The 18700-nt window shown below is 41.1% G+C and overlaps 1 protein-coding gene across 4 annotated transcripts in view; it reads right to left on the bottom strand.

The window, feature by feature from the left end:
- PIK3R6 (phosphoinositide-3-kinase regulatory subunit 6) overlaps window positions 1-18700 on the bottom strand; it is a 70567-nt gene that overhangs the window by 12182 nt on the left and 39685 nt on the right. For 3 of the 4 annotated variants that reach the window (XM_061616510.1, XM_061616512.1, XM_061616511.1), the window contains 9 exons: window positions 16934-17026; window positions 14010-14469; window positions 13417-13516; window positions 13149-13271; window positions 12256-12366; window positions 10983-11073; window positions 10513-10583; window positions 9075-9165; window positions 7294-7364 (listed from right to left, as the gene is read on the bottom strand). In XM_061616510.1, coding sequence (XP_061472494.1) covers window positions 7294-7364; window positions 9075-9165; window positions 10513-10583; window positions 10983-11073; window positions 12256-12366; window positions 13149-13271; window positions 13417-13516; window positions 14010-14469; window positions 16934-17026 — 1211 coding nt within the window. The remainder of the gene's footprint in view (window positions 1-7293; window positions 7365-9074; window positions 9166-10512; window positions 10584-10982; window positions 11074-12255; window positions 12367-13148; window positions 13272-13416; window positions 13517-14009; window positions 14470-16933; window positions 17027-18700) is intronic. The other variant, XM_061616513.1, reaches the window with a different exon arrangement.

The raw sequence follows: 18700 nt of genomic DNA, 5'->3' as shown, positions 1-18700 counted from the left end.
TTTTAAAAATATCCTTCGCTAAAATTTTTGACATCCAAATCATATCAATCCTCGAAAATGTTTTATGTCTTTCTGAAAAATAAGTAAATTCCTTTGCATTATCATTTATATATCTCCAGGTATCCACCAATTCTAGATGTTCCATGAGTTCAAAACAAATCTTCGGTAATTTACCTTGTGTCTCTTTGATATTTTTTTCAGAAAGCCTATCAATTTTTGGTGAGATTACCCCATTCCAGTCACCCATGACACACCAATGCTCATATGAAAACTCTGACAATTTTTCCATAAGTCCTGTATAAAACCTTGTTTTATCTTCATTGGGGGCATAAATACCCACTATCAAAATGTTTGTACCTTGTAAAGTAATTTCAACCCCCACAAATCTACCACTATCGTCCAATAATACCAATTTAGGAAGCAATTGTGGGTTAATATAGAGAACAACTCCATTTTTTTTTTTTGGTCCAGCTGAAATAAATTCTTCACCCAAATTTTTACAAATCAAATATTTAGAATCTTTCTTCTGAATATGAGTTTCTTGTAGACAAATTATATCCAATTTTAATTTTTTCAAATAATGAAACACTTTCTTTCTCTTCTGCGCCGTGTTGGCTCCATTTATATTCCAAGTTAGGTATTTGTAATCCATCGTTAAGCGTGTATTTTAAAATTTGCCTGATGCTCCTTTTGATCCATCATCTTCCTTCCCCTCCTCTGCGTATCCTTGTTGACTTTGTTTCCCAGGAACTGTATCCATATCTTTGAGTTTATCTTCTTCCATATCTTTTGAAGCTTTTCTCAAGAAGTCCCTTGCTTTTTGAACAGTATTCAATCTATATTTCTGTTGTCTGAATGTAAAAATCACTCCTTCTGGAACGTCCCACCTAAATTGAATTTTGCATTGCTTAAGTTTTTCTGTAAGGAAAGCATATTCTTTTCTCTTACGTAAAAGTCTAATAGGAATTTCCTTCATCACCAGTATTTCCTTACCATCAATTTTAAAGGTATATTTAAAGTGTTGCTGTAAAACCATATCTCTGGTCGTTTTCTTTACGAAGTGAACAAGCACATCTCTTGGAATTTTTTTCATTGTTGCATATCTGGAGTTAATTCTATAAACTTTGTCTATTTCAAATTCCATCCTATCTTCATTCAAGTCCAGAAATTTTACTAAAGCATTAACAATTTTGTCTCTAATGTCTTCACCTGTTTCCTCAGGGATTGCACGGAATCTCAAACAATGCTCTTTATTTCTCATTTCAGTCATAGCTAAATAGTCCAAATTTTTTTCTAGTTCCAGATTTAGTATATCTGTTCTATTCTCCAAGGTTTGTACCTTTTCTTTAGTATTTTTTGCATCCTCCTTTATTTGCCCAATTGTCCCTTTAATCTCATCTACTTGTGTTTTAATATAGTCTTTTATATCTGTCAATTCAATTTTCATTTCCTGTTTAATTTCCTGTTTTATAGCATTAATCCCTTCCATTATTTTTTGAAACATTTCTGGGGGTATATCCTCTTCCTGTGTATCAATAGAACCTCTTCGCCCCTGGGCCTTAGTTGTTTTTTTAGTTGTCATTTTCAAAAAGAGGCCTTTAATTTCTAAAATTAATCACTGTTTCAGAACCTAAGGGCAGTCTATTTCTTCTTTTTTTCCCTCCACCAAAAAGAAGAGTTAATATTCCAGGCCTGTAATTGGAATCCAGCCAGCACAACACAGTCCTTATCTGCATCCAAGAATGCAAAACAATTCTGGTTGCCAAGACTAAACAATTAGTAGCATATACGAGCAGCGGATTCATCCAACAAGAAATAGTCCAAAGAGAAAAATAGTCCAAAATATAATAATTACCTCTCATCCGTTTTTAAACTTTAAAAGTCCAAATTCAAGCCAGCTTTTTGTCGTAGAAAAGTAAATAAGTTGTTTATATTTTCTTTCTTCCTTAATTATATTTAAAAGAGAAAAAGTATGACTCACCCAGGTTTCTCAATTGCTGATTCATAAACAAATCCCTTTTATTGCAGTAATTTAAGCCAAATGATAAGGTTTAGGCAGAAGTGGGCTCGCTGGTTAAGAACGTTTTTTTTTTAAGAAAAGAAAAAACGCTTCGCTTCATTCCAGTCCAGCTTGCGTGAAAATCCTGACTCCGTCTTCAGCCGATCGGCTTGCCTTCTTATCTCAGGAATTTCCTGATCAATTCCAGCCGCCGACAGCTCAACGAAGTCTTGTGGAAGATCTGATCGGTTCTCCTATACCTTGGAGAACATTTAAGCCAGTCCAAGATTCCTCTTGGCTGACTTTTAACCTGAAAAAAGCTTCCTCTGAGGCAGAGCTCCCTCAGAGACAACCACCAGCCAGCACCACTTCCCTATTTTATTTTCATTTTTTTGTTGATGTATTGTTATGTCTTTTTGACTTTGTTTTGTTTGTTTTTGGAAAAATTTGAATAAAAATTATTAAAAAAAAAAAAAAAACCTATACTGGACCATCGACTGTTGTTTAGCTTCACAAATTAAAAAAATCAAATATGTATTGTCTATCAACATTTAGAAACCTGCAAAGTGAGTGGTTACTAAACAGTATCATAATTCTGACACTAAAGTTTCCACTCTTTTCAATGTTCACTGCTGGTATAATCAGCCTATTTGATAAATTATGCAAACGAGAAATAATTGATAATCCATTTCTCACTTCAGATACTGATACTAACTGCAATGGAAGTACTGCTCATACTGTGAAGATCAGTTTGTTTGTTTTTCAAAAATCTTCACCTCAGTAGGTATTATTGATTATAAGGGGGCAATAAGAAGAAAAAAGCAAGTATGTGTGGTATATATATGTGAAATGGAATACTTTTTTCTTTCTTTCTTTGACAGGTGTGAGAGAATATTTTTCCCAGCATGGTTAATCTTTGGGGAAGAAACATCCTTTAGAGTCTAAAAGTCTAGATTATAAACCTAGTGATCTGTAGATCCTTCTGGAAAGGAAGCAAGGGTATTTCTTTATTGCTGCATTTTTATTATACAGCCGCAAGAGTGGCTGTATACTATAGCCAGCGTGGATTTTTCACATTCCGCAATGTTAAATTGAAAATACCCCCCATGCCATTCTGATGCTTCCCATAAACTCATATCCAATTAGTCCTAAATTCAGAAAAGCTTGCTTAACAACCCTCTCAATTTTCATGGTGATAAACAAACAGTCAGAAAGAATAGAGAGTTCAAAGTCAAAAGAGAGAGAGAGAGAGGAACCCAGCCCTCTTTTGGACTTTTTTCTCTCAGAGTCCTCATAATCTGTTAATGTTCATTAAAATCAGCCATGTTCACAGAATACCTGTAATCCTGTTACTGACCTTGCCCCATACTCTGACCTTCATCTTTTGCAGTTTAAAAGTTTAAAAAATGCCTGGCTGGTTTTTAATTAATTTAATAAATTTTGCATTGAACTGAATGATAATGTCGGGCATGCTCAATAAGAGCCAACTGTTAGTGTTCTAAAACTCAGACTCACAGCTTCTAGGCTTGCCTAATCAGGGGGCCACACCCAGAGCCAGCAAAATACCGATTGGACAGATTGGGCCCTGTGTTCGTGGGGGAATTACACCTTTTTAAACCCTCGAGAGGCAGTGCTTGTTTCCGTTTCTGCTGCTTCACGGAAATCAATGCCCGCCATAAGGTTCCAACTTGGGCCCTGCATTTGCAAACGCCAGCCCTAGCCACACCCACACCAGACTTTGATTTCACGTGAGACAGTCATGGCTTCCCTCAAAGAATCCTGGGAAGTGTAGTTTGTGAAGGGTCCTGAGAGGAGACTCCTATTCCCCTGAGAGAGCTCCAGTGGCCAGACTGGTTTAACAGTCAGCTGCTCTGATGGAAGGTCTGTGAGGGGAACAGGGCCTCTCCTAGCAACTCTCAGCACCCTTCACTAACTACACTTCCTAGGATTCTCTGAGAGAAGCCATGACTGTCCAAAGTGAAATAAAGGTCTGGTGTGGATGTGGCCAGGGACAGCTTTGGTTTAAATTTGGGTGGAAGGTACTGTAGAATAAAAAGGTGGGGGAAACCCTGAAAAGCAATGATACTGTTCACAATGTTTTCCTTTTGGAAAGGAAAGGGGCATCCCCACTGCCCAGGGCCCGCCCACCCACCCAATCTCATCCCCTCCCCTCCTTGCCCCTCTCCCAGGTCAGTGTTGGACTACAACATGGAAGACCAGGGTTTAAATCCCCACACAGCCATGAAGCTCACTGGGTGACCTTGAGTCAGTCACTGCCTCTCAGCCTCAGAGGAAGGCAACGGTAAAACCACCTCTGAATACTGTTTACCATGAAAACCCTATTCGTAGGGTCACCATAAGTTGGGATCGACTTGAAGGCAGTCCATTTCCATTTTCAAACATAATTGCACAGAAATAAATCCCATTGAACTCAAAAAGTATGCAAATGATCAAACCCACCCTCCCTTCTCCTCCCCTTATCCCCTCCCTCTTGCCCCTTCCCTCCCATCCCCCTCCAATCCCCTCCTCCTCCAATCCCCTCCTTCCCCCTCCCTCCCAATGGTCAGTTTTACCTATCTTAAGCATGATTGGATGGGAGTAAATACCATTGAACTCAATAAGCATGCAAATGATCAAACCTGCTCTCCCCTGCCCCTTCTTTTGCCCCTCCCACTCCAATCCCCTCCTTCCCCCCTCCTTCCACTCCCCTCTCCCCTCCCTTTCTCCTTCCCTCTCCTCTCCTCACCCCATGCTCCTCCCCTATGGTCAGTTTTACCTATCCTAACCATGATTACATAGGAATAAATCCCATTGAACTCAATAAGCATGCAAATGATCAACCCATTCTCAGCAAGCTTGCATAGGATCCCATTTCTTACCTCCCAGATTAAAAAGCAGAGAAATTCACTAATAGGCAAAATAACCTTGTGGTTTAAGAATGTACCTATAGCCCACAGATATTTCTATCAAACTTTAAAAAGCAGGGAAATTGGGCAGCTAGAGTGAATGCACCAGGGGAGCAGGAGACCTGACCTCCTCTCTGAGATATTGTACTGCCCTACAAATTGGTCAAAATGCAAACACCATTTGGGTTGGTATTTCACAGTCCAATCCACTTCCTGTGGAGCTTGCAAGAATTTGGTAACATGCACCTCTGAGTATATGGTGAATGGTGGCAACAAATGCAATCAGCCCAATTAATAGAAACAAGACATGTGCTGTGCTTATCTTGTTTTAGCATGGAGGAAGCAACATTAGTAAGAAAGGTGACATAGTTCAGATGGTCACTTTGAATATGTCTGATTTACTTTGCAATTTTAGTGATGTTTCCGTAGGAAATCATTTTCTTTTGCTTCTATTTCTGTGAACATGTGAAGTACAGCAACACTTTGCATAATTTACATTTAAAAAACTCCAAACATAATTGTGGAATAATGGCACTGACTATTCTGTGGAATAGTCTCCAGTGGACATCAGGAGTGTCTCAGTTTGCACAAGATAAAACAGTGGGAGGTGAAATATATTCTAGCAAAATTTTAGGTGTGCTCTATGTTTTTAATTGACCGTGAACACCTTGCCTTAAATGAAGTGGTTTAAACATAGTAGGCTGAAAACATGCATCCTCTTTTTTCCAACAGCTAGAGTCACTGCTGAAGTAGCAACATATTGTAATCAGTCTGATTTTACATCAAACTGCAGTTCCAGATTCAACTGTTAATGCACCCAAAATAGAAATAGAACATAACCTCCCATTTGAAACACAAAAGACTGTCTTCACCGTCATATGATACTGACCATTAAAAAGGCGTTGAAATTAATAAAAATAAATTTGACACAGACTTCTAGGATGAATAATGAGAGAAATAAAATTTTCTAGATTAGATTCTCTGTAGAAACAATAGTAACACGAGAATGAAGCAAAGTAAGAAGAACAGCAACAAACATACAAAAATATAATTCTCCATCTTTGGAGATGGCAGGTGTTGCCACCACTCACCATATGCTCAGAGGCAGATTACCAAAGTCTTCCAAGCTACACAGGAAGTGGATTGGACAGTGAAAGACCAACCCAAATGGTGTTTGCATTTTGATTTGTAGGGCAGTACAATATCTCAGAGAGGAGGTCAGGTCTCTTGCTCCCCTGGTGCATTTACTATAGCTGCCCAATTTCCCTGCTTTTTAAAGTTTGATAGAAATATCTGTGGGCTATAGGTACATTCTTAAACCGCAACGTTTATTGCCTATTAGTGATTCATACGAATTTTTAAACAACTAAATAAACAATGGGAAAATAGTGGCATTGACACAATGGCTCTGGCTACCCAAAGATAAAAACTGGCTTGTTAACAGCTTTAATGGCAAAAGAAAACATGCAGGCTGATAATGCAGCTGAAATTATGGAACTCTTGTCAAGCAAGTTGTCGTTTAGCAAAGCAGGTTTGTTGCACTTGTCCAGTGAGGAAGTCAGCACCAGACAACACATTTACTAAGGGGTTCAGAGAGTAACATCAAGGAAGCTGAGCAGTTTCTGTTCCAAATACACACATACTCCTGCAAACGTGGCTGCTTTCTAACACAAAGGACTCATTCTTTTCTGGGAAAGTAGGCTTTGCAGTCCTAGTAGGGAAGCCGCAAGGTTTAATAACTTAAGTAGGCAATTTGAAGGGACCCTGTTTGAAATATCAGAGTAGGTTTAACACCTGTCACAGTGATATAGAAATGTTTTCTATAAACTATTCATAAGTTTTGCTGGTGCAGTGAATAAAGTAACCTTCACCTTAAGGCCTTGACATGTATGAGTGAAGAGGATCAAACAGAAATCTGGTGGATGGAAAGTCAATCTGCTATACAACAATGAGTTCGTTACAGTGGTGATAATTATAAGCACCTGTTTGTAATTGGTCCATATCTGTGGAAGTTTCCTTCTCCCAGAAGCATACAATGTATTTTTTGTTGGAATCTGAGATTTTAGCAAAACGTAGCTAATACAAATCCCATGGAGACTCATCAGATTTGAGCAGCAGAAGAATGAGAAAACAAAAGTTGTAATGTTTATGTTCAAGTACAAATATTATTTAATGGGCCTAGGATTGCTGATTTTTGCTTCAGAAAACATTTAGAGCAAACTTAACTTATGTGCCTGGTGGATTCACGAAGTCCATCAAGGGTAATATTTTTGTATGGTTCTCTCCTGTTTTCTGTCATAGATTGGATAGGAAACCCCACATTTTCCCTTGCAGATACTTATCAGCACCACTAAGGTCCTAATTCTGAAGAATCAAAGTGCCACTTACAGAATATGATCGTCCTGAGAGGTTGGATGTTTTTACAACTTCAGCCGTATTCACACTCAAGCACACCAGATCTGCACAGAACAATGGTGAAAAATTGAGGACTTTCCCCCTGATTTTGTTGCAACCGGAATATTCTCACGATCCCCTACCATAGCCAATGGCAGCACTGGTCCAAATTTTGTCTATATAAGCATGACTAAATAGTTCTCAGTAGCAGTGAGAGAGGGCTCTAGAACATGGTGCAGAGCACTGTTCCTCAACTGACATAGTGTATGGAAAAGTTAATTTTTTTAGCTTCTCCCCTTCCTCCCTTCCAAGAACCTTTTAAGATTATTTCTGGGTGTAGAACTGTGATGGAAGTTATACAATAAATGCATAGTCATCACTCTGTTGTTAAGGGGCATTGGGATCTTCTACAAGGAAGTACTTTGATTGCAAGGATATGAACATTTTTCTATGGGTCAAAATTGCTGGGGAAAATGTGTGGCTGTGTGTGGCTGTGTGTGGCTGTGTGTGGCTGTGGCTGTGTCTCAGTTTAACACCTTCATTGTGGCATGGAAGAGGATTGCCTAAGTTTCATTGGCACCTCTTGGGTGGTGCATGTAACATCACAGCTAACAATTGACACAATTCCCACCACTCATTTGTGGTTTCCTTTTTAAAAATTAATTTAGCCACTGATCAGTCCCTCACTGGAGTGAGGCATGTATAGAGCAGGCATGTATAAAAACAAGAACTATACCATCCTGGAAACCCCACTAACAATTTAACATATTTAATTTTATTTTGAGGAATTAGCTCAGGGGAAGAAATGTTACCATTTTGAAGCAGAAGGGACTGTGCAGAGCACTGGTTAGTGAGGCACCTGTGATATCTTGAGGCACCCATATCAAAGAGCAGTTTTTCAGCTTCAAAACCAACAACTGGGTTCTTTTTTTAAAAAGAAACAGGCACCATATGATTGTTTAAATGTGGAATCACACATGTGGAACTTTAAATAAAGAAAACAAAGATGGACAATCTATTAGAAACATGGGGCAGGGACAAAATTGGCAAGGATATCAGCATTCCCTGCAGAAGCAAGTACATGTGTTATTCAAAGAGTGAAAAGTAGAAGAAAGCCAGTCTCATCCAAAATGGACAAAAACCTATGCTGGCTCCTGTTTTTAAGTCTGAATCTGCCCTTAGATTTGGGACTTCAGCAAAAACTTCAGCAAAGTTGGTAAACATCAGCAGAGTGGGTGCCTCTCCCATAGAAATTTGCTGGCGTTCTGTGGTTCCTGTTTGTTTCTCTCATTTGATTACTAGCAGTCTTCTACCCAGGATTGCTCAGGACTTCTAAGAAACCGAAAAACCAGTGCAGTTTTGAAATGTGGTTAAAACCAGTGCAGCTTCAAAAGGTTCAGTCTGCCATCTTGATTAGAAATGGTGCCCAATTGTATCCAAATATAGATGAAAGCCTGGTCCTTGATCTCAAGAACCATATGCAAAATTTGGTTATGACATCTTAAGAAGTGTCCAAATGCAAAGAGAACAAACAACTTTCCAAAATATATAGCAGATTAGCTCTGAGTTCTCCCTCTTCAGAAATGGATATCTCAGTCCTTTTTTTTTTATTGCAACAGCAACGTGATGAAACAAGCTTATTCTCTTCCTGCTCCATTACTTTGGAGGAAGGGAGCATAGCCATCTGCAAAGCTCCAGTGCTCAGCTAGGAATATAGATAACTGGAAGCCCAGAAAACAAGTGTATGCCATTCTCATATCTACAATGGTCTTTACCTTCAGTCTCATTTGAGGGAATAGCTTTCATAACCAGGCCTGTGGATCGCAAAGAAAGTGTCTCCTCCTTCTCACGGTTACTGAGCAAAACCTAGACAGAAAGACTCTTGCAACTACCATTATGTTTCACAATGAAAAATGCATTAATACTTAATGGAAACAATGGCTTATTGTCTCAACCATACAATATAACAATTACTGTTACTAAATTTTGGAGCAGTAATTCTTTAGTGTAGCCCATTGTTTTATGCCTTTAGAGTAGTAGCTGATTAGCACAGTGAACAGTGGGGGAAGTGAGTGGAAATCAATCAGCTAACTCCCTCCATTCCTGGTAAAAAAAAAAGCCTACCATGACATACATTAGAATAAAAATCAGGACAGATTAATAGTGTTTCTATCTGTATTCTCTGGACCAGAAACGAAAGCAAATTACAAGTTTTGTCAGCATTCTGATCCACCATTGTAATTAATTTGGTAAATATTTTGCCCCAATGCCATGATAACTTCCAGTACTCTGTACCTGTCATGTCACAGCCAGGGGATTCCACATAAGAATATGACCTGGAGGCCCTGGAATTACACCAAGTCCCGGATTGGGTTCAGTCTGCAGATGAGGAGCCAGGATCCTTAGATGAGGTGAGGTCCCTTTGATGAAGGGCATCTACACCCCAGGTGATGTCAAAGCTGAACAAGTCCTGAGCCCAAGGAAGAGACAGCACCAAGCCCACCCCTTCAAGAGAAGTGTGTGACTGCAGGTAAGGACTACTTAGGGGACATTGTCTTCTTGGAAGTAAGAACTTCTTCTCAAGGAGACCTCTGATAGGTGTCAGCTGGAGTTTGGGTGTGCATCCAGCAGTTCCAGCTCAAAACCCCCATTATGTGGAGGGAACAATGTCTTTCTACCAGCAGTGTGCTTTGACCAAGCTGACCTCATGACTATTTGGAACATGAGCTTGGACTGCCTTGAACCTGTCTCTTGCCTACACCCTTGTTTGCTCACTGATCAACTTGAACAGGAGCTTGGACTCCCCTGTCCTTGCCTCTCACCTGACCCCTTGGACCTTATTAAACTAACTCATTGCATTGGTGTAGTGGGAATTCCTCCCTCTCCTTCCCCCATGCACCCCTGTGCCCTCCCCAAATCTGCTCTGGAGAATTGGGAGAATCCCCAGAACAGCACGCAGGGGGAGGAGAGGGGATATCATTTTGTCAGGCAAGCAGAAATGCTTGCACTGATGGAACAATCTCCTTAGTGCTACAGTGAATACAACCCCTTGTTTTGGACTCTATTTACCTAGAGCCTGAATTTGGACTGGCTCCAGATACCGCTTCTGCCTGTGTTGGTGTTGTCACTGGCAAGTACTCTGTTTGCTCAAGAACTTAGTGAGAACAGGACAGTACCTGTCAATTCCTGCTCACTATTTATAATTGTCCTCACCTTTTTATACACGAGTATAAGGTCTGCACCAGGAACCTCTGTTACTGGTTTCTTTTTCATTGGTACACTGTCTGTTAAAGAAAGATCCACAGATTTCCATTAGTTGGGATACTAACATAGTTATTTTCCCATTAAAGTTTATAGGAGCAGGGAAGAGGATGAAAATTGGGACATACTTCCTCCTACGGACCTCTTGGTTTAAAGGGCTCTCTGTACAGTTGGAGCGGGAATAGAATGTGAATGTTTGCATCCATATAAATGACAGAAATAATAAGAGCCAATGGGTTCTGTGACTCATATCATCACAGAAGAACACATAGCTTGGTGTTATTCCTCAATAACTAGTTAGGCTATCTCTTTTCTTAAGCTTTCATTTATATGAGGCACGGCTTGGCTGAAGACAAGCGACTCCCCAATTGGAGAGATCAGGGAGCTCTGTGATATCTAGGGAGTACTGAAATTAGACAGACCTCTGGAACAGTTGAATTCTTCAAGCATTAGATGCAGTTCAGTCAGGAAAATGTCCTCACTTGGTTCCCAAGTGGGATTACTGAAGAAAAGCTGAAAGGGAAAAAGAGTTTATCAACCAGACCTTGGAAGATTACTTTTAAAAAGTAATAAATTTCAGATACAATTACATGGCCCAAAAAAGTAGTAATTATTGTTACAATTGCAATTGCTCTGAAAGTAACTGATTACTTTTTTCCAAAAAGCAATAGCTGCAATTACATTTCAGTTACTTTTTTAAAAAAAAATGCCTACAAGGTGCTGGCCTTGGCTGCCGCACATCTAAGTAGCCTAAAACAACATTAAAAACAAACACACACATACAGAGGCAGTAGAATAATTCTTTTTATCCATAAGATAGCAATGGTGGTCTCTCCGCTTGTAAGGGAGGTGGGGAGGGAGGCAGAGGCCACTACTCAGATCTTTGCACGTCAAACCAAGTGCAACCCCCCCCACTCAGCCAGCAAGCATAATCTCTCTCACCTCCCGGACCCTGCCCTGCCACCAACTAAGGGACACTCATCCAAGCAAACATTTCCCCTTGAGATGCAAAAAAGTTAAAATACTGCAAATGCAGCACAGTAGCCAGAGAGGGTGGTGGAGGCCACTTTGTGTGCCAAGTGCAAACACCGTATTCACACACACACACATTGTCATCTTTCACCTCCACAGTTCTTTATCTCCATTCTGCTGCTGCCTCCTTCTCCTCCTTTATCCATGTTCTTGCCCTCCAGCTCCTTTTTCCCTCCACTCCATTCTTCACCACCACCATCCATTTTTAAAAACAATTGTTTTTTCCACTCCATCCTGTCTCACTCTCCACTGCCTCCCTCGTCACCTCCTACCCACCCACAGAGCATGAGGGAAGAGCGATGCTGCACAGAAGCCCAGTTTGAGGCACATGATTTTTGTCCACAAATCAGAGGAGCAGAAGACTTCCCCTGTTTCCCCCCCCCAAATAATGACCAAAGGCAATGCTGGAAACATTACAATTACTCCACAAAAGTAATAAAATTACTCCTAGTTCTATTACAATCAAAATGTAAAGGAATTACCCACTCGTTCCTTTAAAAAAGTAATGAGTTACAAGTAATTCATTATTTGTAATAAATTACTTCCAAGCTCTGCTCTCAGAGCATGGTACCTTCTGAGTAGATGAAATGTTACCAATGTTATAAATGTAATTTTTGTTCAGTCTGATCATAAACACTTCAAGAGCAGGAAGAGGGTACTCACCTTCACTGCATACACTTGGAAGAAGACTGGCTGTAAGCCCAGACGCACATAGTATGCAATCACATCAATGATGAACAGTTCAGAGACAGCTGCTTTGCTTGGGGAAGACGGCTGCATGGGATCAAATATGGTTGCATCAGTCCAAACTATCTACAGAGCTATTTCTACCCACTATTAGCTTCTGGATAATTCATACACTTGGTAAATTTGGGGATGAAGAGCAAAGAAAGTCAAGCTGTGAATGATTCAGATATCTCACTTTGTAACTACAACACTAGACTCAAAAGAACAAAATACTCATTTTTTAACCATTCCATTCTACCTCCCTTATGAAAAACTAAAGTATAATAATCTGAAGGTAGCAGTATAAATTGGGGAAGAGGAAGTAGCCTTTCATCAACAAGAATGCCAACAGATGTTAGTCTAGATCAGAAGTGGGTAACACACTTGTCCTCCAGATGTTGTTGAATTATAACTTATAATTCCTGACTGTTGCCAATGCTGGCTGGGGCTGATGGAAACTGTAGTCCAATAACATCTGGAAGGTACCATATTGACTACCCTTGGTCGAGATATAGGATCTGGAAGTTTTTGTCCCTGGCACCCTTATCATTTTGGTGTGCATTTCATATGCCTGACTGAGTATCAGCGTCCATGATAGTTTCTTTTGCCATCTGAAGAACATGCCAGAAAGCTTTGTTGCTATTTCTAAGGCAAAGGTGGGGAAGCCATGTCCCTGCAGATGTTGCCAGACTGCATCTCCCATTGTCCCTGACCATTGGCCATGCTGGCTGAGGCTGATGGGAGTTGGGAGTCCAACAAAATCTCTAGGACCACAAGTTTCCCATCCCTGATCTAAGGAATACAAGCAGAAGGAAGGGCTCCTCTCCTACCATGGTGGCCAGCTTCGGAATCATGTGACAGAGGGTGTTAATGTTGCTCTCATACCATGGATCAGCTCTTCCAAGGTAAGCAGCCAACTCACAGGGCTCTGTCTGGTTAGGCAGAGCACATTCCTGGAAGAGAAGAAATAGAGTACACTCACTATCACACAGAGTACGTTCCACTCAATGTATAGGATTGTGGCAGAAAAAGAATGACTTCCCCCATCCCTAGCAGAGTCTAGCTCTGCCCTCCTCTACAAGACTCTGAACTGCTAACCTCATTAGGGTATAATGTAGATTGTTCCTCCGCAACAGGCACATAGTAAAATTGCACTTTTAGCCTTGGTGTAAGAAATGCACGCCTACTTTCCCGCTTCCTAGGAATGAGAGAAAAATAGTTCTTAGGTGTGGTGAGGCCACCCCAATGTCTTGTATCTTCCAGTGGAGAGGACATTCGGAGACCTATGCATATAGTATTCTGACAGTCACAAAGATGGTACATAAGGAGAGCCCATGTCTAGAGGAGGAAGAGTGTTGCCACTATTTCCCATGAAACTCCTTGGCATATTCTTCCTCCTCCTCTCCCCTTCCCTAGCCTATCATAAAACGGCTGAAAAATATCTCATTAAGTCATGCTGGGTACCTTAAAGGGACCTGCCTTACCCATGCCATTTTCCTACCAACATCTTGTTCTAATCAAATCATGATCATGTGTTCATATCAACAGTGCCTAGAAGGTTCTGTGGAGTTCAACTCAATGGGATACTCCAACCCCACAGGAACTCCACCCCAAAGACTACAAAACCTTTCTCCACCACTGCCCATGAAAATGAAATGCCTCTTTTCAAATTCATCATGATGATAACTTACCTCAAGGAGTAATAGGCCTGGGTTAGGCGCCCCAGAACCCTGTCATCACCCAGAACCAAGACACGAGCTGTGTGTAGTCTTTTCATCTGAGCCATAGGTTCAATGATACTACCCCCAGATTTCCGGTGCAGTTTCCCAGAAGGCTTTGCACCTTGCCCATTGGAGCCACTCTGTAGGAAAGCTAGGCTATCCAGAGAAGACCCCTTCTTCTTCATGCAACCCTTCCTCTGAAGCCGGGAGTGCTCAGCCTCAGCAGTGCAGGAAGACAGAATTTCATCACCTGGAGCAGGCAGGTCTCGCTCAATTCCACTGTCAGTGGAGAGCACAGAGAAACGAGTTTGCTCGCAGCAGTCGAAGTCTGGCACTATATCTTGAAACTCAAAGCTATCCAGTTCTGGACTCAGGGTATCCTGTTCACAGGACTGACTCGGTGAACGGAGGAACATCACCAGCTCCTTCCCTAAAATGAGTACATAGCTGTGAGGCTTCCAGAAGAGCACCCATAAAGTTTTAATCTGCACATGACACAGTGTGGTATTATCCCAAAGATACAGGGATACATTTTTTCCACCCACATCCACAGGCCAAACTGCTCCAGCCTTTGTGCACAAAGGCAACATGTATTTATGTAAAGCAGGCTGATTCCTGACACCAAAACACTATCTTATTGTTTCCTGTGCTTTTCCCTGAGATGTTTAGAGACAATCAAAATTGTCACGTGGAAAAACATGTTACTTCCCTCCTGGGACTGTACAACTTCAGAATACAGGTGAGTAGTTGCATGTTTTAAAGCTCCCCCATGTTGAAAGTTAAAAATTGCCTTGCACGTGGAAAGTCTGAATGACAACAAGAAAGTTTCTAGCTTAGCCTTCTTCCTGACAGAGTATCTTTCTATGAGCCAAACTGCATGTTATGATGTAAGTCCACTTCTTAAAAACCCCTTCTTAAAAAAACAGCCATGGGGCCCCAATGCAGAACATGTTTCTAATTTGAATCAGGGCCCCATGCTGGTTTCCTTCTGAAAAAATCCCCTACAAGCTATCATTTGCCCCCAGAATGTGCTATTTGCCGTAAACAGCACTTCTGAGGGCAAAAAGCAGCCAGAAGGGAATTTTCAGAAGGAAACCAAAGCATGAACTAGATTGACAGCATGTTCCAGACTGAGTCCTGTGACTGCTTTTTCTTCAAAATAAAAGCAACCAGTTTAAGCATGCTTTTTATTTTTAGTATGTTTCTTGTAATGTGTATTTCAATCCTATGTGTAGTACAGGCATTGGGTGAGTGGGTGGGTTCAAAACATTTTAAATTTTATTTTAAAAGTGTGTAAGCTGCTTTTTGGGACAACAGAGGCAAACAGTAAAATAAGCAAAGCATAAAAATACTTAAGAACACAAAATTAAAGAAAACAGCAGCAGAACAAAACAAAAAGAGAACATAGCTCATTCCCACATGCAATTACATGCTGAAGTAGTGCAGATTGAAAGGACTGGGCAGAAGCTCCCTCCCCACCCCCATGTGTCATTTGGCCCCTACTTCGGGGAAGTGAAACACATTTGTTACCATGTTGTACACCTCCTGAGCCTATACCCACATGAAATCCAAGTCACTGTGCAAAATCCCTGGAGTAGTGGTCTAAAGAAAAAAGAGGTGTTGATGAAACTCTGACTATAATTTCCCTGAGGGGAGAGAAAGGAAGGAGAAAGAGCTTGGGGAGCTGCCACCATCCATCAAGTAGTGGTGGCCCCTCCCCCTCAACTGCCACAACAAAAACCATTTTGCCCTGAGAGGGAGAAGTAAATTAGACTTTTAAAGGGGCCTTCTTTTCCCCATTTGTCTCCCTCCCTATTGTATAATTCTTACTGATGCTTATTGTTTTAACGCTATCTGTACTTTCCAGAAATAACTGAAGACCTTTTGTTTTGTTTCAGCCAATTGGATGAAAAGATCTGTGTCTTACATGTTTATTTTGTATTGTTTTAAACATATTTTAGTTGGTTTTGTAGTGTTTCAAAACTATTTTAGCTGTTTAAAGGTATATTTGTAAATAATAATAATAAGTAGCAGTAGTAGACTGCTTTGTGAGTTACCTGAAAAGTAGTATATAAATATCTTAATTAAAATAAACCCTGAGCTTTCCTATTCTCTTTCATGGGGTTTCCCCCAAGCAGTGTTTGAATCCAAAGACACTTTGCCTGTGGTGACAGAAGTGTAACAGAAATATATTTTCCAAACTGCACAAAGTTCTAGTTCCCCTCTATTTGGTGCTGGTTAGGCCTCATCTTGAATACTGCATCTAGTTCTGGACAAGAAAGATGCAGACAAACTGGAACCATTTCAGAGGAGGGCAACAAGGATGGTCGGGGGCCTGGAAACAAAGCCCTACGAGGAGAGACTGAAAGAACTGGGCATGTTTAGCCTTGAGAAGAGAAGACCGAGGGGAGATATGATAGTACTTTTCAAGTCCTTGAAAGGTTGCTATACAGAGCAGGCCCAGGAACTCTTCTTGGTCATCCTAGAGTTCAGGGCACAGAATAATGGGCTCAAGTTAAAGGAAGCCAGATTTTGACTGAATATCAGGAAAAAAATTCCTAAAAGTTAGAGTGGTATGACAATGGAACCAATTACCTAGGGAGCAGGAGGCATTCAAGAGGCGGCTGGACAGCCACCTGTTGGGTATGTTTTAATTTGGATTCCTGCACTGAGCAAGGGGTTGGACTCGATGGCCTGATAGGCCCCTCCCAACTCTACTATTTTATGATCTATGATTCTATGAGCACAGGGACACTGTATTCCTGGAATGATCCTACCCTGAGTCCCTGTCACAGAGTCAAAAAGACTAACAGCTGTTTCCTGGTGATAGGGCAAATTTATTTTTCTTTTGGTTCACTATAGACCATATCAGATGTCAAAGGTCAGACACTCACAAAGCTGGTCTTCATCTCTCCACAAGTGAAAGCTGATGTTAGGGTTGGGTAGAGGGATACCTGAATCTTTGTCTATTGCAGTCTTCTCCACACCTGTAGGACACAGGGAGTTTGTTGTTAATCTGTCCATCTTGAGGTGTACATCGCAGGCGAGCCAGGCAAAAGCAGAGATTACAAACTACAACAGAGGTGTGAAAGTACATGGAAAACATGGGAGATGTGAAAATGCATGGCTATGGGCTGTTTTGGAACTGCTGCTCATTTCCCCCTGCATTAACTGATAAAGAGCCTCCTTATAATGACGTTAGCATAGAAAAATGAGGAGCAGCTAATTAGAGGCTAATAAGTGGCAGATTGAGAGCCAGTGTGGTGTAGTGGTTAAGGTGCTGGACTATGACCTGGGAGACCATGGTTCGAATCCCCACATAGCCATGAAGCTCACCGGGTGACCTTGGGCTAGTCACTGCCTCTCAGCCTCGGAGGAAGGCAATGGTAAACCCCCTCTGAATACTGCTTACCATGAAAACCATATTCATAGGGTCGACATAAGTCAGAATCGACTTGAAGGCAGTCCATTTACATTTTTCAAGTGGCAGATTAGCTGTTTCTTTAAGGCTATGAGCAACAGCAGTTTCAGATGATCAAAAAGATCCCTTGAGAAAGACAGGTTTATATGTTCTCTCTCTTACATGTTTTGTTTAGCATAGTTCTCTGCCTGACCATAACTAATATTTAAAAGTGCCATATGACATTAGTGTAAGGGAACAATGATGTTTCACATAGTGGTTAGAGTGTTCACCTAGGATCCAGGAGACCAGGGTTCAAACCCTCATTCAGCCATGAAGCCCACTGAGTGACCTTGGGTCAGTCATCCTCTCTCAACCTCACCTACCTCACAGCATTGTAGTGAGGAAAAATAGAGAGGAAATAACCATGTACACCACCTTGAGTACCTTGAAGGAAAGATGGAATATAAATGTAATAAATAAATAAAATATTGTGTATGAAAGCTTATGATGCCTGTGATGTTCCTGTATTAGTGTATATATGGTAAGTGCTGTTTGTATAGGAGATACATGGTAAGTGGAATGAAAGAGGAGGGGGGAGTGAATGGGCAGTAGAATGCTGGATGATTGGCTGAGTGTTGAGAATGGCAGAGAGTATAAATGGAAGGATGACAGTTAAATCTGGGAGGACGTGAGAGGGTTGTTTTGGTGGGTTTGTGAGAGTTGTTTGAGAGGTGGATGTCAGGAGAGTGTGGAGAAAGAGAGAGTGGGAGTTCTAGTTTATGATAAGTCAAGTACCATAGTAATAGATGAAACCATATGCTTATGTGCCTTTATAAAGTAATCTTGTTATCTTTGTTATTTAATAAATACTGTATTTAGTTTACCAAAGGCCTGATCCTTGGCTGGGGTTTCACAGACCAGAAGGGAGGGTAAGGTAAATACCAAGGCTGAAGAGTGACAAATGGTGGCAGCGGGGAAGGGAAGAATAACACCACAAGTATTCAGAGCAAACCAGGATTATCTGCATTGATACAAAGGGATTGGGACAGTTTAAGCACGCAGTCACAGAGGTAACCTGATAGAGAGACTCAGGCAGAGTCTCTGGGAATACGGGTTATAGGACGTGACTGGTGGTGCTGCCTAGCAGGGGGATCTGGTGAGGTCTATGCTAGAGCGGGGAGAGAAACCATAAAAAAGGACAGTCCGGACTGGTGGAGTCCCTGGTGGTGCCTAGTGACAGGCAGTAACCACGAGCAGG

This window comes from Rhineura floridana, chromosome 3, assembly GCF_030035675.1.
Source record: "Rhineura floridana isolate rRhiFlo1 chromosome 3, rRhiFlo1.hap2, whole genome shotgun sequence".
Lineage (NCBI taxonomy): Eukaryota > Metazoa > Chordata > Lepidosauria > Squamata > Rhineuridae > Rhineura > Rhineura floridana.
The sequence above is the reverse complement of the archived record's forward strand: the minus strand, read 5'-3'. Positions and strand labels throughout refer to the sequence as shown.